General features: G+C 35.2%; 3 protein-coding genes across 6 annotated transcripts; 2 read left to right on the top strand and 1 right to left on the bottom strand.

Annotated features, from left to right (window-relative positions):
* The first annotated feature begins 1,891 nt into the window (after nt 1-1,891).
* LOC129894425 (calcium-dependent protein kinase 21-like) lies at nt 1,892-10,059 on the top strand. Its single transcript, XM_055970123.1, has 8 exons — nt 1,892-3,284; nt 6,129-6,272; nt 6,362-6,514; nt 7,479-7,591; nt 7,814-7,981; nt 8,058-8,185; nt 9,319-9,418; nt 9,498-10,059. The coding sequence occupies exons 1-8, from the start codon at nt 2,516-2,518 to the stop codon at nt 9,573-9,575; spliced, it is 1,653 nt and encodes a 550-aa protein (XP_055826098.1). The 5' UTR covers nt 1,892-2,515; the 3' UTR covers nt 9,576-10,059.
* A 1,999-nt stretch (nt 10,060-12,058) lies between these two features.
* LOC129894424 (uncharacterized) lies at nt 12,059-17,082 on the top strand. 2 transcript variants are annotated; one of them, XM_055970121.1, is made up of 7 exons: nt 12,059-12,520; nt 12,660-12,874; nt 13,583-14,386; nt 14,854-15,044; nt 15,381-15,587; nt 16,300-16,360; nt 16,519-17,082. In XM_055970121.1, the coding sequence occupies exons 2-7, from the start codon at nt 12,662-12,664 to the stop codon at nt 17,080-17,082; spliced, it is 2,040 nt and encodes a 679-aa protein (XP_055826096.1). In that variant the 5' UTR covers nt 12,059-12,520; nt 12,660-12,661. The 2 variants fall into 2 exon arrangements, with proteins under 2 accessions (XP_055826096.1, XP_055826097.1); XM_055970122.1 differs by lacking the exon at nt 12,059-12,520 and having other exon boundaries at nt 12,648-12,874.
* On the bottom strand, nt 16,860-22,675 carry LOC129894423 (putative disease resistance protein RGA4). Of its 3 annotated transcripts, none has more exons than XM_055970118.1 (3): nt 22,554-22,675; nt 17,814-21,321; nt 16,860-16,996 (listed from the first exon to the last, which is right to left on the bottom strand). In XM_055970118.1, exon 2 carries the CDS (start codon nt 21,314-21,316, stop codon nt 17,906-17,908), a length of 3,411 nt encoding a protein of 1,136 aa, XP_055826093.1. In that variant the 5' UTR covers nt 21,317-21,321; nt 22,554-22,675; the 3' UTR covers nt 16,860-16,996; nt 17,814-17,905. The 3 variants fall into 3 exon arrangements, with proteins under 3 accessions (XP_055826093.1, XP_055826095.1, XP_055826094.1); XM_055970120.1 differs by having other exon boundaries at nt 22,566-22,674; XM_055970119.1 differs by lacking the exon at nt 22,554-22,675 and adding an exon at nt 21,427-22,539.
* Between the last annotated feature and the right edge of the window lie 719 nt (nt 22,676-23,394).

A 23,394-nucleotide genomic window follows, 5' to 3' on the forward strand; every position in this document is an offset into this window, starting at 1 on the left:
CATGAGACGTCGGAGGTTTAAGTGAAGATTGATGCATAAAACCATACCCAAGAGAGTGATTTCCAAGTATCAAGAGTTAATAATTCAAGGAAACAGAGAGAATGATCATGATGTCGCTCATTGTATTGGAGTGGGTGTGTGAAATGAATACTTGCCTCTAGGGTATTATGAGATAAGAATGTATCGTCAAGGCTTAAAGGTAAATCCTACAAAGTGGTGGTTCGATTAACATTATTATATGGGACAGAGTGTTGGCTAGTCAAGAACACTCGCATTCAGAAGATAAAGGTACAACAATGAGAATGCTCAAATAGATGTGTGGACATAATATGAGCGATATGATTAGAAAAGAAATTATAATAAGCCTCTGTGACAGACAAAAAGAGTGAATCGATGTTGAAATGGTTCGGATATGTGAAGATGAGATGCGGTTGAGAGGTTGACTGTAGCAAGAGTTAGAAGTAGACAAAAAAAATGACAGAGATGATTAGACAACACATGACACAACTCCATCTTAATAAAGACATGATCATAGATAAAAAAGTTTGAAAGTCGAGAATTTAGGGTGAGGTTTTTGAGAGAGGAAGGGACTGGCCTCTTCCTTTTCTCCTTATTATTAAGAGGTCGTTTAGTTTGAATACAAATTATGATGAGATTAGTTTTGATCGGATAAGTTATACTGAGATTAGTTATGATGTGATAAGTTATACTGAGATTATTTCTTATTGATTGTTTGGTTTGTTGTGTTCAAAATAATATGCATTGCATAAATTTTAAGAACAAGTTTTTTATTTAAAAAATACCCTTCACTTTATTTAGTTTTTTATATTTTCTTTGCAAGCTTAGTTATTCATTCTTAAAAATAAATTTTTTATCTTATTTAGCTTAAATATTTTTGTGTGTGCATTCCTATGATGGTACCATATGTATTTAAAATAAAACATTCATCTTATTTAGTTTAAAAATAGAATTCTCATCTTAAATTTGTTAAAGTAAAATATAATTTATTATTTATATTATTTCATTTAAGCACATGCCACTTTAAATTGTAAAATACTAAACTTTTTATTTTATTTGATATATAAAATACAAACTTCCAAGTGACTAAAAAAATATATAATTAAAAATATGTAATTTAGTAGTAGAGAAATCAAAACATAAATAAACATAAGAATTAGTCTAATAAATTAATAAATAAAAATTATATTTGTATACTCTAATTTTTTAATAAAAAAATAAAGAATTATCGTAAAAATAAGGAGTAGTGAAGATTGTAAATTTTTTATACATAGTATTAAAAATAATGTGAATATACATGGATGTGAAAAGTGATATATAAAAAAGATATAAATGGATATTTTTATCATTGTTTCTACTTTATCCTGAGATTACTATGTCACTCAAGAAAAGGGATAACTTATCCTGATACTAATTATTAATTTTGAAATAAATTATCCAAACTTACCAATCAAACAATAAATTAAGTATCACTATAATTTAATTTCGAAATTATTTTATGTTATACTTCACACCAAACACCCGTATAGTATTACTTATCAGTCGCACAATTGACAAGTGAGGGTTGCTCAGTTGGTTAAGCACCTCCACCCACGACCGGTAGGTCCTGGGTTCGAGTCACACTGGAGGAGAAGTGTGGAAACACTATAAATCCTCCAAAATTGGGGGTAAAAAAAAAAAAAAAAAAATATCAGTCGCACAATTCATTATTCTTTCAATGTGTATTATTATAAGTGTTGTATCATCTTTTCTTATTTTACTCGTTTCCATTCAGTTGGATTTTTTATTCTTTCATCCCTTATAGGTAATACTCGTTTTGATTAGTCGCTGACAGCTTAAAGAAGACAAATAAATTGCAAAAAATGACCCTAAATTACCACTTAAATGACCTTACTTTTCACAAGAAATCTGCCTTCTTTTTGCTAGTGGAGAAAAAGCCTGGGAAAATAAGAATAGACAAAAGAGAAAAGCTGGCAAAGAAAGCGTAGCATTTTTCATGGAGTTCTTCCCACGAGCTTTGTGAAGTCAATGGACAATGGTCAAATCTTTGGCATTTTCTGATCTGTGGAATATTTTCTAGGTACTTATTTGAGCTTCACCTCTCAAATCTTTAAATCTCTGTTCTCCTATTTCACTCTGCCAAAGTTGCAATCTTTTACCCTGTTAAAGCCCCTAAGTTCTTGATATTGTGCTAACTTGTTGAGGAATTGAATTACCCAAAGTTCAATCTTGTTAAGGCTTCAATCTTTTGTTCTGTTAAACCCCAGGTTCTTCTTCTGGTAACTTGTTGAGGAATTGCAAGTCCCCAAAATTCAATCTTGTCAAAGTTGCAACCTTTTACTCTTTAAACCTGAAGTTCTTGATTTATTGTAACTTGTTGAGGAATTGAAGTACCCAGAGTTCAATCTTGTTAAAGTTGCAATCTTTTGTTCTGTTAAGCCCCAAGTTGTTGATTTCTAAGTACCCAAAATTCAGTCTTGTTGAAGAAACTGTAGAAATGGGTGGTTGTTTTAGCAAGAAGTATGCCCAACAAGATGCTAATGGGTATAGGGCAGGAAGAAGAAGTGTTAATCAAGAATATCAGAAATCACCATCCCCCCAGCCTGAAAGGCCATATCAGCCACAATCCCGGCCAGAAAGGCCATATCAGCCACCTCCACCGCCAAAGCCACAACCTCAGCCCCAGCAACAGGCCCACCCTGTTCCTGTTACTGTGCAGCCTGGACAGCCGCAAGACCAAATGCAAGGACCCCATTTGAATAACATATTGGGAAAGCCTTTTGAGGATATTCGAAAGCTCTATACACTTGGGAAAGAATTGGGTAGGGGTCAGTTTGGAGTGACTTACTATTGTACCGAGAATTCAACTGGGAACCCTTATGCTTGTAAGTCCATACTTAAGAGAAAGCTTGTGAGTAAGAATGATAGGGAGGATATGAAGAGGGAAATTCAGATTATGCAGCATTTGAGTGGGCAGCCAAACATTGTGGAGTTCAAGGGTGCTTATGAAGATAGGCAGTCAGTGCACCTTGTGATGGAACTTTGTGCTGGAGGAGAGTTGTTTGACAGGATTATCGCCCGCGGATATTACTCAGAGAAGGATGCTGCTGAGATTATTAGACAGATTGTAAATGTTGTTAACATTTGCCATTTCATGGGTGTTATGCATAGGGATCTCAAGCCAGAGAATTTCTTGCTGACTAGTAAGGATGAAAATGCTAAGCTGAAGGCAACTGATTTTGGACTTTCTGTCTTCATTGAAGAAGGTCAGTTTCTTACCCCTCGAGATTAATTACATTACAGCTGAGTTTTTAAGAATAAATTGTTGTGATGTCAATATTATGTACTTTTTAAATACTTACATGACTTTTCTTTCTTGGATGTGTCCTAAGTTGCTCGGACTCAAGTGTCCGATACGGGTGTGGATCTAGATGTCTGATCCATCATGATTTAAATTTTAAGATTTGGGGATATGCATTCAGGTACGGGTACGGGGATTTGGCTAAAAATTAATTCATTAAATAGAGTTATATCTCTAAATTAGGAGAATCCCAGAAGGAGTATAAGGAAAAGGATTGACATAAAAATTTCTATATACAAGGTATTCTATTTTCTTCAATTTCACCTTAGCTTTTGCTTTAATTACAGAAATCATTGTATCTGTCCCGAATTTCTCTGTTAATTTTGGTCAAAGTACCCAAAGTCGGTTGACCATATCCGGTACGGATCCCACACCCACGTCATGTCGACACGGGTGCGGAACCGAAAGTGAAGAGTCCAAGCAACTTATGATGTGTCTGCCAATGTATGACGACAAATACATTTTAGTGCCAAGACATGTTAGTAGTATCTGTTGGACAAATTTTCAAAAAGAAGAGATTTGATTGGGGTAAAATGTAAAGATACACGAATCTTTGTAGAAGATGTATTCTAGTGTTAGCTAGAATAAGAATTAATTCAAACCTACCAATCAAGCAAGCAATTAATGATTACCATGAGAGCAAGAAATATTGATTTTAGACTTGCTGGATCAAGGGGGAACTTGACAGGTAGTTACTAAGATTCAAAAAATCTAGCTGACCTGTAACTTCTATGTATAACGCTGCAGTTTGCTGTCGTAATTCTTATAACCTAAGAGTTTTTTTTATTTCTATAATCATGACCCAATCTAATTTTCTAAACCTGAATTACATCTTGCTACTACTTGCTGCTATCTGTGGCCTGTGGGTAGTGAAGGTGATTGAGTGAGAGACTCTTTAACCGAGAGTGTGAATTTTTGTAGAAGCATCTCTCATCACTGATCAACCCCTTTCCGGGTAAAGCAATGTGTCTGTTACAAGATCACCAGAAGTTTTACCATAGAGCACTAGTTCGGTGAATATCTCAAGAATTCTTTTCTTCCAGTCTAGACTCTAGAGTACCTTGGAAGAGTTTAAGTGTCTCCAAGGAAAGCTACAAGTTTTGATAAAACATTATACTCATTGATAAAGTGTTAAAGTTGCAAGCTAGCTAATCGAAAAGTAGTTTATAGAAATCAGTGGCACAACTCTTTTACTGTAAACTTTTTGGAGGCGGCTAGCATAGCCCTTAATGCTGAAGAATACAAATTACCAGTTTCAAAAAAAAAAAACAGTGGCACAAAACATCTTTGTACATATATTTGTCCAAGATCCATAACTAATTTTAAAAATTGTCCCAGATTACGTATATTGTGACCGAATTTATACTCCCCGGAGAGTTCCAAATAAACTGCGTAGCAATGATTTGTGCTAGACAAAGGGGACCAGTATTTGAGAATATCCTCCTTTTTGGTTAATTTTGGTGTACCCCGAGTTCCCCATTTGTATAGATAGTTGCATGCCTTTTCTATAGAACCATATTTTCGTGTAGGTTCTCTACTTTTTCTGTAGAACCATACTTTTTATCCCAAATCAATAGAACTATTACGTTACCCAAAAAAAAGGTGTATTGGAGTTTTCTATCTGTTAAGATATCCTTGGCTAAGTCAGGCACGAGTCATGACCCATATATGTAAGAAAGAGAAGAGGGTGGCCATCATTGATCCTGGGACATCTGAAGTGTAGGAATATATTTATTGATTAGAGCCAAAATCCAGATATAACCTCCAAAGTAGAGATTCATAAAATCGCCAGATAAACAACAAAAGTTTGCATAAGATTTTAATTTGTTTATAACTCTCCCCTCGTTTTACCCAAGGGTGTAGCCTAGTGGTCATTGAACCATCAAATCTCGGGTTCAAATCCTAGCGAAGGCAAAAGATAAAATAAATTAGGTGATTCTTAAAATAAATTAGGTGATTCTTCCCATTTGTCTAAGCCTTGGTTGGCAGAGTTACCTGCCTGTATAGTCGAGGTGTGCGTAAGCTAGCCTGAGCACCACTATCATTAAAAAAAAAAAAACTCCTCTCTTGTTTTTCTGTTACTTTCCCATTAACTGGATTTTTAAAAAAAATATGCTGATACTTGAGCTACTTACTCATTTGTTCCTACAAGGACTTATTATAATTTTTTGTCCGATTTAATGAAATACCTGTTAAGACTTGATGGCTGGACTTAATAAAAAATTTCCCCAAGATAGCATGTTATCAACCAAACAAAATTCCAGCTGGATCTTTATAGAGTAGCCTAGATCTGTCGCATACCAAAGAATTGTAATTGATGCATAAGTTTGAAGTTAGAAAATTACTTAAATTTGTAAAACAAGCCTTAGTGGGATCCATCCCAACTTACCCTAGAAGACCTTCTCATTTTAGTTTTGCTTTTGTATTTTTGGTTTTGTTATTTGGTATTATTTTTTTCCACTCTTTTTTTGGGCGATAAGTATACTTAAATGCATATCCCCTTGTCTTGTGATCTGAGTTTCTTAGGGTGCTCTGTAGTCTGTTCTATAGCTGATTCCACAAACTACTTAAACCAGTTTCCCATTCAATATAACACGTCTTTTCTCTATGCTTTTATGTCATATGTTGTATTGCCGCTAATTGAGTATTCCAGCATGGATAATAGTTGACTTCAATTATCTTTTGTTTCCTCCATTTTTCTGTTTAGCATCTATAATAAATGAGCTTATGTTTCATTTATAAATGTCAGGGAAGGTGTACCGTGATATAGTTGGTAGTGCATATTATGTTGCTCCCGAAGTTTTGCGGCGTAGTTATGGGAAGGAAGTAGATGTATGGAGTGCAGGTGTTATTTTGTATATTCTACTCAGTGGTGTGCCACCATTTTGGGCTGGTAAGGATGGTGATAAAAGTTTAATAAGGTGGTTTACTTTGTGTTACTTGTTGTATTCTGTTAACGTGTCTTCCCCGAATCCTTTGCAGAAACTGAAAAGGGAATATTTAATGCCATACTAAAAGGAGAAATTGACTTTCAAAGTGATCCATGGCCATCCATATCAAATAGTGCCAAGGACCTTATTCGGAAAATGCTAACACAGGAGCCAAGGAAGAGAATTACTTCAGCGCAAGTCCTTGGTATTTCTCTCTTTTCCCTTTCTGTAGTCAAAGACTCAAAAGTTACAGCAGCTTGAATGTTGTATAGAACAATGGTGTGACTAGTAATGTTAGATGAGAGTGAATGTTAGGACTCTAAGACGTAACATGCCCACAACATGCGTGTTGCAGAAATGTGGATGTTGAAATAGATTTGCAGTCATACAAGTTTTGACAACATTAGGAATGGTCATATTCTATTTAATGGTGCAAGTAGCAAATATACATATATAGGGTAAAATGAGGGAAAGTCGTCTGAGATAATTTTCCCATGTTATTATAGACCTCCACATGCATTGTTCTATAGATTTAACATTGTAATGCTTAAAACGCTAAAAGAGGATGAGGTAAGACTAAAATCAAATGAAGGGAAGTTGTCTAAAAAAAACAATGAGAATTTAGCTAAGAACATAATATAAATAGAAGTTAAGATCTATATAGGTGTTATCTACTTGTTGCAACTGAGGTTTAGTTAGTTGTTTTGTTACACTTATATTAAGTTTGAGTTTGAGCTTTTCTAGTCTTTTAAGAGATTCCTATGCCACTATAGAGATAAATTGTGATTCGGAGAACCTCTAGTTTTAGAGAGTACCTAATTTGCCTTAAAGACAGTTTTTTTATAAGAAAAGTATGATTGAAATGATCTGACACCAAATATAGTGGAATAATCAATAGATGATTCATATAGCCAATCCCAACTTTGATTTTATTGAAACTTAAATTGAGTTGAAACAGTCTCCGGGTTGAAAGTAAATCTGGGAAAGAGAAATATATTTAGTATAAATAGAGTTCTGGACTTAGTGCTGATTGCAGAACCCCTCTCTCTCTATCTCTTTTCAATTGCGTCCTAGATTTAGGCGTCACTTGTATCTAAATTCTCTATATGCTGGATTTAAGTTCTGCTTGCTCATTTAATACTTAGCATTCATCCTGCTTGTTTCTACAGAACATCCATGGCTTCGACTTGGAGAAGCATCAGACAAGCCAATAGACAGTGCAGTCCTGTCCAGAATGAAGCAGTTCAGAGCAATGAACAAGCTCAAAAAACTTGCATTGAAGGTAGAATCTAATATTGCATTCTTATTTTGGCACAGCAGATGGTTAAGTATTTTCTCGAGACTGCTGTTACTCGAATCTGACTATAATTACTGGTTCTTCAGTCCCAGAAATGATGTGGGACATGCCGTCCATACTGAATTATCTAGAAGATGTAGCATTTTATAGGCACTTGATGTTGGAAGTAAGCTCTTGATATTATGTTACATTTTGTAATTTCCCTAGGTCATTGCGGAGAATTTATCTGAAGAAGAAATCAAGGGTCTGAAAGCTATGTTTGACAACATTGATACGGACAATAGTGGCACAATCACTTATGAAGAGCTGAAGTCGGGATTGGCTCGACTTGGATCAAAGCTAACAGAGACTGAAGTCAAGCAACTCATGGAAGCTGTAAGTATTATGCCTCTGACCAGATTTGATTTTGTTTTATTGCAGTTTCTAACCTGTATATGGTTCAACATTTTAGGCTGATGTGGATGGAAACGGAACAATCGATTACATTGAGTTTATTACCGCAACAATGCATAGACATCGACTTGAAAGGGATGAGCATCTCTTTAAAGCTTTTCAGCATTTTGACAAGGACCACAGTGGGTAAGTCCATAAAGATAATAATAACTTCTGTTTTTCTGACCTTCTAAATGAAGTTTCGATTACTAAGGGTGTGTTCTGTAGGAAGGAAAATGTTTTCCAGGAAAATAAGTGGGTTTTTTGTGCTCGATACGTAAACAAAAAAAATTATCCTAAAATTATTTGTATACAATCTAGATAAATACTATGGTGAGTAGGGGTAGGGATAGGGGTAGTAGGGATGGGGGTGAAGATAAGGTGTGTTGGAGGGTGAAGAGGATATAATCAATATGGAATGCCACTTGTCGAACTTGTTTTCCGTACTTCCATCAGGGAAGACATTTTCCTCATTTTAAGGGACTTTGTTTTCCTAGAGAAAATGTTTTCCTAAAAATTTGACCAACCGAACATAGGAATATTGGAAAACATTTTCTACCTAGGATCTTCCTTTTTGCTATATTCATCTTGTATTATGACATAGTGGCGTATCCCTTTATTCGGTTTATCGATGGACTTGTGGCATCAACGGGGTAATCAATGACTTGATAAGGGCCGGAGGTTTTGCAAGTGATTACTTTTGCCGCTAGACCATTGAGTGGAAAACCTCCTAAGACATCTAATTGTTTAATGTACTCAAGTTATGGGTGGGATTGGCCATAGGTGGTTGGTAGATTTCATTTATTTGAAGTCTCTTGTTGTTCAGGCTCTTCAAAAATGCATATGGGTGCATGCCAGATCCTCCAAAGTAGTGCATTTTTGGAGGATCTGGTATTCATTGTTTCCTTTACTTATCTAATCGACATCAGGCGCATGGAGGATAGCTCAACATCGAAGTGTGTTTTAATAGAAAGAGATTGACAGTTTAAATAGGTTAAGGGAATAGTGGATAGTTGAGGTATGAAACTCGCGAAAAGTTGATAGCTTACGTGTGTTTTTGACCATTAACTCTAAAATTAAACCTTTGTAACGGTATGTGTAACATATTGTTCTATCTCTGGCTTATTTCTATGCTAGACTTTGGAGGCTGCAGTTATATAAGTTGTGTGTGGTCTGTCTAAAAATCTTGACATTTCACCCATTCTTACATATCCGCCTCTTTTTTTCCTGTTTCCGGTAAGTAATGCGTTCACTTTTAATTATTTGTTAATGTTATTCAGATTCATCACGAGAGACGAATTGGAAAATGCTATGAAGGAATATGGTATGGGTGATGAGGCCACCATCAAGGAAATAATTGCAGAGGTGGACACTGACAATGTAAGTCTTCTTATATGAAACGCTCGACGTTGAAACTCTAAATGTGGATAATTTCATACCAACTCTTCCAATTGAACAGGACGGTAGGATCAACTACGAGGAGTTCTGTGCTATGATGAGAAGTGGAACAACACAACCACAGCAAAAGCTTTTCTAGTGCATCGAGAGCAAAATACCCTTGCAACGATCAGAGAACCTTCACCAGCCAGCACGATAGAGAGGTATCTATCACGAGAGGATCAGTGAAATGATCGCACTTTGGTATTTCTTCAATCCTTCAGCTATCTTCAGAAAACACTGGAGTACATGAGACATTTTCGTGTAGGTTGAGTTCGCTCGGAGAATGTGTGCATAGCTAGTTAATGGTATATTTTGACTTTCCTGTAACGTATTCGATCCACTTGTAATTTTGTGCGGATCGCGTTGTCACGTTAACCCCGTCTATAGATTATAGCAAGACGATGATGTTATTGAAGTTCTTTAGATGTTTAATAGACTGATGTCTATGGGAGGCATTTGGAAGTTTTTCATGTTTGCTTATGCTAACTAACAAGTTAGAAATTGACCTATCTTGCTCAGACTCTGAAAATGTGGGTGGTTGTGTGTCGAATTTTTCAAAAGTAAATATCGATGGTTGCGTATCGATTTTTTAAAAGTAATGCATTTTTGAAGAATTTAGTGTGCGGTAATATTTTTTTTAGTGTATGAGCAACCTAAAATACGTAATGATGGTGTCTTTGTTTTCATTGATGACTTTTTTTAATCTTGAAATTCTTTGTTATAATTCTTACTTATAGCCTTTTTGGATGAGCTTTCAAATTTGTTTATTTTGAAAGTGTTTTTTATTTTTTTTTAAAATATTTTTCAAGAACAACAATTTATTCTCAACTAATCAATTTGAAATTATTTTTATCAATATTAGAACATTGATTTGTGTTGTGTAATTCTATAATATATACTGCCCTGTCGACGGGCAAAGGTGGTAAGCCGAGCCTCATGTCATCATTTTGTCATTTTCATGCTCGTTGAATCGTTGATATTGATATCGATTTTTGGGTTAAAACAATTCAAAGTTATTCGTTAGACAAATAATGTGATATTATCTGCTTTAAGTCAAGTTTATATGATTTTTCTGATAGATCAGACACCAATTATTCAACATCTTAAAAGTAATTTTTTTCTTCTTTTCAGATTAAAACCGATTTTTTTAATCTCAAAAAGGAAAGGTGCACATATCAGTTTAATTTTAAAGAATTAAGAAGAAATGGAATCCAAGGTTATAACTAAACATTTTACTTTGCTGACATAAACTGTAATTGAAGAATGGAGACAAATCCTTCGAAGTTGCTAGTGCACGTGAGGTTATAATTAAATATTTTACTTCAGCGATTACTTTCACTTATCTACTACATTAAAAATAATTTTATGTTTATTCGTCATTTTTGGCGTATTAAGAGATTTTTTTTCCCTATTCTTTACTCTCAATATTAATTATTTATTTTTTAAATATTAAAATTAAATATCAATTAATATGATTTTTTTTAAAAGAATATAAAAAATTTAATAGGACAAATAAAAATAAGAAAGAAAAATGTTGTACCTCTATTTAACAAAGTAATTATATTCATGTGCACATGTGCACTTTCTACATTTTTGCCTTGGAAACAGAGTCTTCATTGGTACATTGGGCTCATATGCCTTGACAAATTAAAAAATTGATCTTTATTAATGTTGTTTCTAGGAGTTTAGTATGTGGAGTAGAGGGATGAATTACTTTCACATAAAATGACCAACAAAGATAAGTGTTTAGTCGGAGTTGGAGTCAGAATTTAAATTTTATAGCTTATAAATTTTGAATAATTATATCATGTGTTTAATAACTAGATTCTAAATTATATATACATATATTTAATGAATTTCATAATATAAATACATAATTTGATTAAAGCTATGAATTTAATCGAACTCGTGCATTGCCTTCTAGCTTCAATTCTCGGTCTAATTTAATGATGAAATCAAAAATTTTATCTAAAAAAAATAAATATAAAAAAGTAAAACATATGAAAAAGCCAAGAAATCTGAAGTATTAAAAAAATATGGAACATCAAACTAGCCTAGGATACTCCTAGTGTTTTCTATTATTGGGAAACTAACCTCACTTAACAGCAAAGCTTTCCTTTTTTAAATTGCTATCTTAAGTATTATTTTAATTTTTGTGCCATAAAAAGAAAAAGAAAAACTAACCAAAGAACTGAATGACAGAAGTAAACAGATTCCTTAACCTATGCATCAATCTTGAAGACATATAGTTCTAAAGATTTTTTTTTAAAAAGTATTTTTTATGTCTTAATTTTTTTATTAAGAGTAATGAGTGTTCTGTTTGTTGCTACAAGCTATTTTTTAGAGTTAAAAGGGTAAAAAAAATAATCTAAAATATTCTAATATTTTGAATTAATGTTTGAACTATTAGGTGTGTGAGTTTTCTATATCACCAAATGTTTATCGAAATATACTTAAACTATCAGTTGTTCACTTTTTCTACCTGGACAATAGTGATATTTTAGGTAGAAAAAGTGGAACAACTGATAGTTCATGTGGTGTGTCTCGATAAACAATATGTGATAGTTTAGGTAGGAAACTCACACATGATAGTTGAAATATGAAACTCAAAAAATCAAAATACTTTAGGTGTGATTGACCATCCTTCATTCTTTTTGTAATTTACAATTTAACGGTGCTACGGTAAGAATTGTCCTCATGTGATTAGAAAGTCACGTGGAAAATTAGCAAAAAATTACAGGGGAGACTGTCTACAATAGACTCAATGTGGTTTGATTGTTCTCCAGACTCCACTTATAGGGAGAGAACTTAGTGATGCCCTTCAAAATATGAAAAAGTAAATGCACAAAGAGTCCAGAGACAGATTCAGCATCTATTGCATAGATACAAGGAGACTGTCTACAATAGACTCATAGTGGTTTGATCCTTCTCCAGAACTCGACTTACAGGGAGAGCTTAGTGTTGCCCTACGAAATATAAAGTAAACACACTAAGAAGTCAAGAGAAAGATTCAACATCTACTGTATAGTATACACACAAAAGGTAATTTTGATCTTGTATATATATACATTGTAATTTTTCGACGACCCCTGCCCTTAGCTCTGCCTCTGGACAGCATAAAAATAATAAAACTAGCTGAGTTAGTTTCTCTTTTGGATTTGTGGTGAAATATCACAAACAGGAATGTTGCAAAATAGGATGGTGAATGCTTCTGCTACATGTTGGACTGTTGAGCAAGAACTGAAAGAAGAGAAAACTCTGAATGTCAATATTGCTGAGATTTCTGCAGAATTGCAAAGGGAAAAACAGAAAAACGCGAAGCTCATGGAGAGAATATCAATTCTTGAATCTCACATACAAGAAAAACATAAAGACTTCAACTTCTCAAATGGAAATGTATGATTGCTCAACTCAACTTTTTATATATATTAGCTATTTTTACTTCATTATTGTGAAATGTGCTACATTGGTTGAGGGAATGAGTTGTTCTATCTTACGAGCTAAGCTTTAGAGATTGAGTTAGGCACCCGAGGTCTATTTTCTTATTTTCATGTGATTGATCTTACTTGAGATTATCAAATTATATCTACGAAATTCCTTTTTCATGACGTTGTTTTGTTCTTCTTGAAGATTTAGTGTTCAAATGGACAGTTAAAAGATGCTATGAAACTAGTTCGCTGCAAGAATTTCTTAAATAAAATTTCTCCTTGGGCAGTAAACTAATGGTTTATGCCATCATATATTTAGGGGGCTGGGGCTTGGGGGGTGGGAATGGCGACAAAAACTCTATCAACAACTTGCTGGAAGTTATAGGTTATGTTGCTCGGACTCTTCAAAAATGCCAACTGGTGCATGTCGGATCCTCCAAAAGTAGTGCATTGTTGGAGCTACTTTTGGAGGATCTGACACATATGCAACATTATTTTGGAAACTCCGAGAAACATAGGTTATAAGTGTGTATGTGCAACTTCAGAGATTTAAAGCATATAATATAACAGTTCTATCAGTGAAAATCTTCTTGTAAATTTTATGAACATTCAATATGTATATGCTCGATGCTGAGTTCTAGCGCAATATGTCGCGTTTAATATATCTTTATCACAGGCCAGTAGTCAAAGTATAGAGGAAAGACACTTCATAAAGCTCAAGAGACAAAAAGTAGCACGATGTATCGACAGTAATGAGGACAGAACACGAAAATTGGACTCAGAGGTGAAGGATCATACTGAAATTTTCCTAACGAAAGACATTCATACAGAACATTGCCTAGTGAATTGGATGAGCATGGGTGATACTCAGTTTCTGAATTTTGAAATATCCAAAGACAGGGATTCAGCTGAAGATAACAACCCTGATAATAGCGAAAATGACCAAGAATCCGATGGCAGTGGCACTTATACTGACATTGTAGACACTGAAGATGTCAAGAGCTTACAAATTGAGGAGACCGAAGAACTAAAAGTAGATATCTGTGAAGCAAGTGATCCACCAGTATTGGAAAGTTGTGATCATCATGCTGATCCAGAGGAAAAGAGTTCACCAACTGATATGGACGTTTCCAAAAATGCTAGGGGACTTGGAAACTGTAATAATGAAGAAATTAATATGCTTGAAGCCTACAAGGAGTTCTCAAAAACCCGTCCTATAGATTATGGAATAAGACTACAGGGAAGTGAATCTTCACATAAAAAGTCCCTAAAGATGGAATTTTGTCCAAAGGAAGTAACGAAAATGCTAGGATCAAAAGAACTTTCACTGGAAAATGCTCAATCTCATACTATGAGAAAAATCTTAGTTTTCGCGCCTCTTGGTTTAAGGCACGGGAGCGAGGACATGTATGAATTAGACTTCAACCATTTCAGCATTTTTCACAAGGGAGAACCATATATAGATTCAAAAGATCCAGGGGTATGCTACTAACTTCAATTATATGTCGCGCTACAGGTCCTCAGATTTTATTTTTTTTTGTTCTAATAAACTGCACGTGGAGACGTCTAGTTAGTTTCAATAAGAGATCTTTACACAAATTGCCGACTGGATTCACTGTTTACTTTTCTTAGCCCGTATACATAGATTATACGCTGATTATAAAATGGTATAAACATACTATACATGAATTATACATATATTAGTTTAATTCTTCATTCAATGAAGCAACTTTTTATCGTAATAACAGAAAAGTAAACTATTCATTAGCAGAAGAAAAGTTCAATTTTCTTGATGACCATGTTTACTCTTATAACACTCATCGAAATCTTTGAATATTATTAATCAAGTTATTTGCTAAAACAAGGATGTCTAAAACTTTTGTTGTGTCACTCTCTTATACCTATAAGTGGTTCGAATTTTAATTGAGTTGATATGTTATGTTCCAGGAGCATGTATTATATGATAATCCTGGATTTCAGAGGAAGATATTCTATCCCAACAGACACAACCCAACCTTGTGTCCTGTTAAAATACTTGAAGAGGAGAGGGCCATGCGTCCCTCGGATGCTACCTGCCCATCATGCTTATTCCTATGCATCAAGTATGGAGGAAGGACAAGAAATCTTCCTCAAAATGAGTAATACTGCTTAACTATTGTATTTCCGTACGTTTTGTTGCAATAATATGGACTTTATGATTCATGTACTGACAATGTAAAGAATTTTTTTGTGCTATTAGGTTCAGTTGACCTATAGGTAACTCTCGATATCGAGTCAAATATGACAAACCAAAAATTCCACCAATAGTGTAAAAATCCTTTACATTGTTATGTATATAACTTGAACTGATCTGGTTAACATTACAACAAAATTGAGAAGTATCTTTTCTACAGGCACAAACATGAAATTGGTTAGGTATTTTTTCTCATAGATGAGATTTTACAAGTCTGTAAATTGATGCATTGTCATACCAGATATGTCCGGCAGCGAATGGGAAGAAAAAAACTAAAATCTTTTGGTCCGGTGATATGTCGGATGGCAATGCTGATCCATATTCGCAGCGGAAGCTTCTTCTTTAAGGCCTTGGGAATTACACTTCTCTTCATGGCTGGCTTTCCTAATGACCTGGTTCAAAGAGAAACCAAATATAAGAATTTGGACCTCCTACAGAAGTATTACAGGTATTCTGCATTGCATGTTTGTCTTGTATACTTTTCAAGTAGCCTATAGTGCATCGCGGAAATAGAGTATATACTCCCTCTGTTTCATTTCGCTATGTTAGTTTGACTAGATACGATGTTTAAGAAGGTAAAAAAGACTTTTGAATCTTGTTGTTTTAAAATGAAGATGTATATAACATTACCAGAAACACCCTTTGAATGTTGTAGTCTTAAACATATCAAGTCACTCCTATAAGAGCGCCGCGATGGTAAAATGAGAATGTTGGAATTCAAAACATACTTAATATATAACATTCTTTTTGAAACAAAAATACAAAAAATCTGAGACGGAGGGGGAGAGTACATTTTTACAAGCTTTCGGATGCCTATAAATGATTTGGTATCACAAAATAACTCCGAATTGATCAAAGAAAGCAAATCTAAAGAAAGGAAAACCTTTTTGAGCCTTGGAGCAATGTAAAGTTTGCCTTCCTGTGACCTATAGGTCACAAGTTCGAGATGTGGAATCAATCGTTGATGCTTGCTTCAATGTAAGATGTCACCATCACACCCCCTTGGGGTACGGCCCTTCCTCTGACCCTGCATGAAGCGGGATACTTTGTGCACCAGGCTGCCCTATTACCTTGTTTGCAGACGTTCTGCTGACAATTTTTCTGTTTTTTTGGGCTCGGAAGATTCTTCTTATGTTGTCGAATCATCTCCACATTTGCAGGACAGATGAGGATGCAGAAAGGGAGGAGTTATTTCTATCACATTCTGAGACTGATGCTATTGTAAGATCTGCAACTCATAGTCATTTTCTCCAGAATTGGTGGTAACTCTGCTGCAAAGTAAAACTCAGTTTTGAGTTTAACTTTCACATTTCAGACTAACACCTTTTTATTCTGTTAAAAAAAGGTCTTCTCTGATGCAAGTGTTCATGTTGTTCCAGAATATTAGTCCCAATTCAGAGCAGGGGAAAAAAGCATGGACAAAAACGAAAAGCAAGAGAGAAGCAATCTCTAAGAGCAAAACTTCAGAGAAAGCTACAACTATACATTCTGACCCTTCATGTTCTGCCCCACCTCCTGCACCATTCGGATTAATGGGCCACGCCTCGTCTCCAAGTCAGATGACTAAACCAATACAAGCACCACCTCATGCACCAGCAGATATGCAAAAACCTGTAATGGTTAATACCGCGTCCAATATTCACTACCTTAACCAATGTTCATATCCTGTTTTCCCAATCTATCCACCAAATTCTGTCATGCCTTTTGTATATTGGCCTCAACCTAATGCGTTCGTGGGATTCCCGTATCCCTCTTCTTATAGATATATTGCACCTACAAGCTGCATTTCAGTACATCCATATTCTTCTTACTACAGTCATATGTCTTATCATCCTTTGATTCCAGAGACTTTAGGGACTGAAGAGAAGCAAAATGGAGCTTTAGATGAGGCTAAAAGGGAGTCAAATAGCAGTTCAAGCAGTACAGATTCAAGAGAAAAGTAAACAGGATTTTAGTTTTCTACTTGTATTTTGAGAAATAAGATTAGGCATGTTGTTACTTGCAAGAACAGTTTTGGTAGCCCTGATGTAAGTAAATAACAATGTTGGGGACATTAAAATTAGCTTACTGACTTGAATGATGACAATTATATGAATTCAGAAATTTTCTACTTGTTGGTACTTGCATAACAAGAGAAAGTTAGTAGCATAGTTTCAAACATAATGGCAACAGAAGATATCATAGTTTCAAACATAATGGCAACAGAAGATATCCAAGTAGATAAGCTTAGTGCTATCAAAGGCAAAAAGTGCAAAAAAAACTCTAAGGTCCATTGAGGCTTTAAGCGCAAAATGCAAATAAAGCGTGAGTTTTAATGAAAACAAGGCACAAATGGAGAACGTACAAATATGTATATATAGTCTAAGGCTAAGAATTATAATAAAAAGTAACAAACATATAGACAAAATTGGAAAAAAAGATAAAGTGAAATATCAATTGTTTAGTGTCGCCTTTTCAATTGGTAAGGAAAAGTATGTCTTATAGCCTTGATGATGGTACTGAAGTGTATGTGAAGCGAGGCAAAGTGCTCAACATGTTTTGCACCTCGTTTTAGGGCTCAAGTGTTCTTTTGATAACACTGGATATGCCTGCCTTTGACCAATGAGCAAAACAGTTATATGACATAAACACAGGTGTATGCGATTATAATAGAAAGAGGTAAAGCTAAACATACCTGTAATAAGCATAACTATTACGCCAACACTTCACGAATAGTAGCATTATCAACTTCAAAATACAACATTGTTATTTCAGCGGTGATGCCTTCTACAAGTGAAATTGCCTTAGACCAGTGAACCTCTCTGATGGAAAATTGATACCAAGAAAATCACAGTTTTGACTGATTTTCACTTTTGGAATGTGCGCAATCTTGTACCAGTCTTCTCCTTGTCCCGGCTTGCAACGCTTCTCCAATATCGCACAGCCCAAAATGTTCAAGGACTGGAGGCTCATTCTCTCCATACACACTGGCAGTGAGGCAAGATTATCACACTGTACTATGTTCAGTTCCTTGAGAGAAGTAAGTTCGCCTAACCACTCAGGCAATAAAGTCAAACTTGGGAATCTACATACAGAAAGAAATTGCAGATTGTGGACATGGCGTAAAGCCTCAGGCAGTTGCCAGAAAACCAACTCCTCAGGGTGAATTACAGTATCCTGGAACATTGGCAGACCACCAAGGTGAACGCGATGAAGGGAATTCAGGTGTTTAATCTCTTGTGGAAAAGAAACCAACTCTGGACACCCAAAAATTTCAAGTTCCTCCAGGGAAGCTAGGTGCCGGAATCCTTTAGACAGATATTTCAATCTATCAGAGCAGCCGATTGACAATTTACGGACTGAGGTGAGGCCTTGCAATCCCTGCTCTGGTAGAGACTCTAGATGGTGGCAGTAACCAATCTGCAGGGACTTCAATGCAGTGAGGCTTGCCAGGCTGTTTGGTAGTACTTCCAGCTTTGAGAAATCCCCAATCATCAATATTTCAAGATCGGTGAGGTTCGTTAGCACCTCTTCAGGGAAAGAAGTTAGTTCCTTGTTGTTACCAATTGCTAAGTAGGTGAGACCACAAAGATTAGAGATAGAGGCTAGAGTCATGTTTGAGCATTTCATAATTCTCAAATTTCTGAGTGTTACAAGGCTTGGAAATGTTAGCAAAGGACAGTCTTCAATCCACATTTCGTGAAGACTTGGAAATTGTTCTTCTCCTTCTTTGATTGAAACTCCTTTTAAATTCGGAAGCTTGCACATCTCAAGTGATTCCAAGGATGGGAACTTTCTTAATTGGGATATTCTGCTTTCAACGTCACTGTCAATGTACTCCACATGAATTCCCCTCAGCGAAAGATATTTCAAACAAGGAAGCTCAGCTAGTTGAGAGAGATGCAAGCAGTATATACAATCATGAAGATAAAGGGTAATGATAGTTCTCAAAATTGAAGCCCTCATCCAACTTGCCAAGCATGTACTTCTGAATCCGGATACCTTCAAATGCTTAAGGTCGGAATGAGGTTCTAGTGCTTCAAGCACCAGCAGATCAACATCCTTTGATGACTCACACCCAGCGGAACGGTTCCAGTACAAAGCTAAACTTTGGAGGTTTGTCTTTAAACTTAGAGCGTCTTTCGCCTCCATATGATTTTCAACCCTCTCAAGGTGCTCAATAACTAGTTCTCCCCGAAGATTCAAATCTCGCAATTCACTAAGCTTAGAACATCTTTTTTTCCCTACGACAAACTTGTTTAAAGTCTTGAGGTGTGTCAATTGTGCTATATGAGGAGGCATGTGACTCAATGGACAGCCTCTTAGCCGAAGATGCCGAAGATTTCTCAGATACCTCAGATATTTCGGTAAAACACGAAGTAAGCAACAATCTTCTACACTTAGCATCTGCAGATTCTGAAGAGAACATATACTCTGAGGAAGACTCTCAATACATGTACTGAAAAGGTCCAAATACCTTAAATGTATTAGATTTCCGATTGCAGATGGCAATTCCTTTAACTGAACAGAACAAAAAATCAACACCCTTAAAGAACCATACATAGCAATTGTCGAAGGGTTGTAAAGCATAGTACTTTTAGGAAAAGCAACAAATGACTTATCTTCGGCATGTATTGTTGCATGTCGAATTCTGCTTGCCGATATCTTTTCCCCGCCTTCAAGTTTTGTTGCATGAAAACCATCATCCATTATAGATTGGGCCAGGTCATGAACAAGATCGTGTATCTTAAACAACATCCTCCCATCTGAATTTTGTTGCACTTCTTGGAACAAAGATCTCCAGTATAATTCATTCCATACTTCATTACCTTTATCCTCAGGTTCCAAGTTTCCCTCTGATGAGATAAATCCGTTGGCCATCCAGAAATAAATCAGCTCTTCTTTGTCAATTTTGGAGCCCTTGTCAAATATCGCGCAATAAGCAAAACAGTGTCTCAAATCTTGAGGAAGGTGAAAATAGCTCAACCTTAGAGCAGGCAAGATTGAACTTTCATCTTGTGGCAAATTCCAAAAATCACTATCTCTGACAAACAACCATTCTTTTTCGTCATTCTTAAAGCGCAAAAGACTTCCTAGAGCTTTAGCAGCCAGAGGCACCCCACAACATCTTCTTACAATCTCTTTTCCAATATCCACAAATTTGGGGCTTTCTTTTCTGTCGGGGACAAATGCACGATGCTTGAACAACCACCAACAGTCATACTCCGACAAGCAGGATAAACGATGTGGCTGTACCGTTCCCATAATTGAAGCAACCTTTTCTAAACGAGTAGTGGTAATAACTGAAGTACCTCTAGAACCAATTGTTAGTAAGGCTTTTAATTTATCCCACTTCTCCTGATCTTCATTCCAAACATCATCCAAAATGAGTAAATATCGTTTTCCTCTCAACAAGTTTATGAGGTGACTTTGTAAAGAAGCTAACTCGGAAGCATTTATATCTTTCCCAACTATGGCTTCTAGGATTGCTCTTATCAACCTCTTCTCGTCAAAATTATGTGACACACAAACCCAAATTTTCAAATCAAAATGTCCATGTACCAACACATCATTGTAAATTAATTGAGCAAGAGTCGTCTTTCCAAGACCTCCCATTCCAACTATAGGGAGAACCAAAAGCTCTTGAAAATCATCTACATTCTTTGTTAAGATTTCAACAATTTTCCTTTTATCATCATCCCTTCCATAGACTTCTGCCGGAGTTAAAACAAAGCCAGTTTCACGTACTTCATCTGTTGTGGATAATCGTTTCTTCGAAGTCACTTCAGACAAATGGAACTTAATACGTTCCTCAGCAATTCCATCTAGTTTCCTGATGGCATCTTTAACCTTGTTCCCTATCTGGCGACGAAACAAAATATTCTCCAAAGGAAAAACAGATGGCATGGAAATGCATCCAATTCTTCGGGCTTTTTCCTGCAACCTGATCTCTTTTGCTGCACATTCATCCAAGACATCATCAACTTCATAAGTAGCACTGTTTAGCTTCCGCAACCAATTTCTTATTGCCTTTTCTTTCAGCTGTTCCTGGTCAGCATCCTGAAGGACAGCCTTGATTGTCGATAGCAAGCTTGAAAGCTTTCTTAATTCTTCATCGATGCCATAAAGCAATCCAAGCTCCTTTTGAATAAAAGAGCTAAGGTTTTGTAACAAAACTTCAACGAAAGCTTCAGCCATGTTTCCTAGTAAATCAAACCAAGGAAAATTTTTAGTAGTTCAAATATCAGTAAGACAGCTTTCAGAATTGTTCAATTAAACTTATATTGCTCGGATTTTAAAAAAAATACCTCCATGTGCATGTCGGATCCTCAAAAGTAGTGCATTTTAGGACGATCAGATATGGGTGGAACAACAATTTTGAAGAGTCCAAGCAACATAGTATTAAGCAGATAGTTTCACACTCTAGAAAATATATTGAGTTAATGATAGTTCCACACTCTAGCTACCAGTTGTTCCCATTTTTTGACTAGAACTATCCCGCTTTTCCTACCTGAACTATCACCATCTATCTAAACTATCACCATCTACCCCTTTTCTTATCTAAACTATCACCGTCTATGTATTATCACATAGTTGAGTAGGTCGTGATAGTTCAAGTAAAAAGAGAACAACCAATAGTTGGACTAATCAGCTTTGAGTTGTGTTTTAATACATAAATGCTATGATGATATTACAGGTAAGAAGGGAACAACTGATAGCTGAGATATGAAACTCGCAATAAAATGATACTTCAGATATGTTTTTTTACCATTAACTGAAATATATTGTGTAATTCAAAGCAACCCCTATAAATGATTTCTAAATGAAAAACATTTTTCTAGGAAATATTTTTCCTCTTACTCAAGACACCAATAAACTATTCCATGACTCAATAGAACAAACCCTAATTTTGGCTCCCTCCCATTGTTTCCATGACAAAACAAGTTCAATTTTGATATTACCACAAGAAATTTTTGACAGACAGCTTGCACGCACCTCGATTAATCTACCACACAACCAACTATGACTCACAAGCACAGTACTTGATGAGCTCACAACAGAGTAGTTTAAGGTATTAACACAATTTTTAATAAGAAATCGGAATTAGAAAAAGGTAAAGAACTAAGGACTTGTTAGGCCATAAAAATTATTCACTATTTTTCCGGAATAAACCCCTTTTGTAACCAGAGAAAAGAGAATTGCTCCAATGGTCAATATTTGTGATTCCGTTTCAATTTATTTATCATGTTTTATTTATCATGGAGTTTAACAAAATATAAAAATCTTGAGTTTTATATTAAATATATTAAAATACCCTTGAATCTTGTACTTTCCAGTTAAACAGTTGCTAAAAGTAAAGAAGTTCTTTTTGAAACGTGCTATAAAAAAAATTAAGACAAACATAAAACTGACAGAGTAACTTTCTTGAACTTACCAGAGAAATTACCTATTTGTTATGCTTCAGATGTAGCAGCAAATACCATGAGGTTCTGCAATTGAAGTTCACTAAGTGTAGGAGGACTTTTCAGCAAGTATTACTGGTACAAGAGACTCCACCTAATAATAAATTATGATTTATTTGCTTAAAAGGTCAAATAAAATAGTACTAGTTTGGATTGACTTGGATCTTATGCCAAGTATTCTATGATATTTTCTACTAGATGATTTGGAAAGTTTGATTGGTCGACATAAAGGTAACTACTAGTTTGGGATATTCAAATTATGACCTGTTTTAATTGAGCATCTGAATATATCATAACAGGTTATGTTAAGCATTTTCAGCTAAAATTTAAAAAAGCTAACGCTCATAAATTATTATTTTCTACTTATTTTTTGATATTTGGTAAATAAGTAGAAAATTTTATCCCAAATACTTTTAGATCTATGAGGTGGAAATAGTGTGGAGGGGCAGGGTTAGGATAGTCGTGTTGGAGGATGGGGAGGAGATAATTAGTGTAAAGTCGTATATGAAATTTGTTTTCATATGTATTACTTGAGTCAGATATCTTTAAAAAACATTTTTTCTACATTCATAAAACAAGGGTAAAGTTAGCATGCACTCTATTTTTTCCAGATCTTATGTATAGAATTACGTTGAATATGCTATTATTGAATTATCATCCTATTTATGAATATGCTAATCTATTGTCAACTGAAAAAGCTGATGAAAGAGTCATCTATGTATCACTTAGAATATGGCATATTGCATCACCTAAAATATGTCACCACATTTAATTATATACACTAATCTTAATTAGCATTTAGAGATTTTATAA

This window comes from Solanum dulcamara, chromosome 7 (genome assembly GCF_947179165.1).
Source record: "Solanum dulcamara chromosome 7, daSolDulc1.2, whole genome shotgun sequence".
Lineage (NCBI taxonomy): Eukaryota > Viridiplantae > Streptophyta > Magnoliopsida > Solanales > Solanaceae > Solanum > Solanum dulcamara.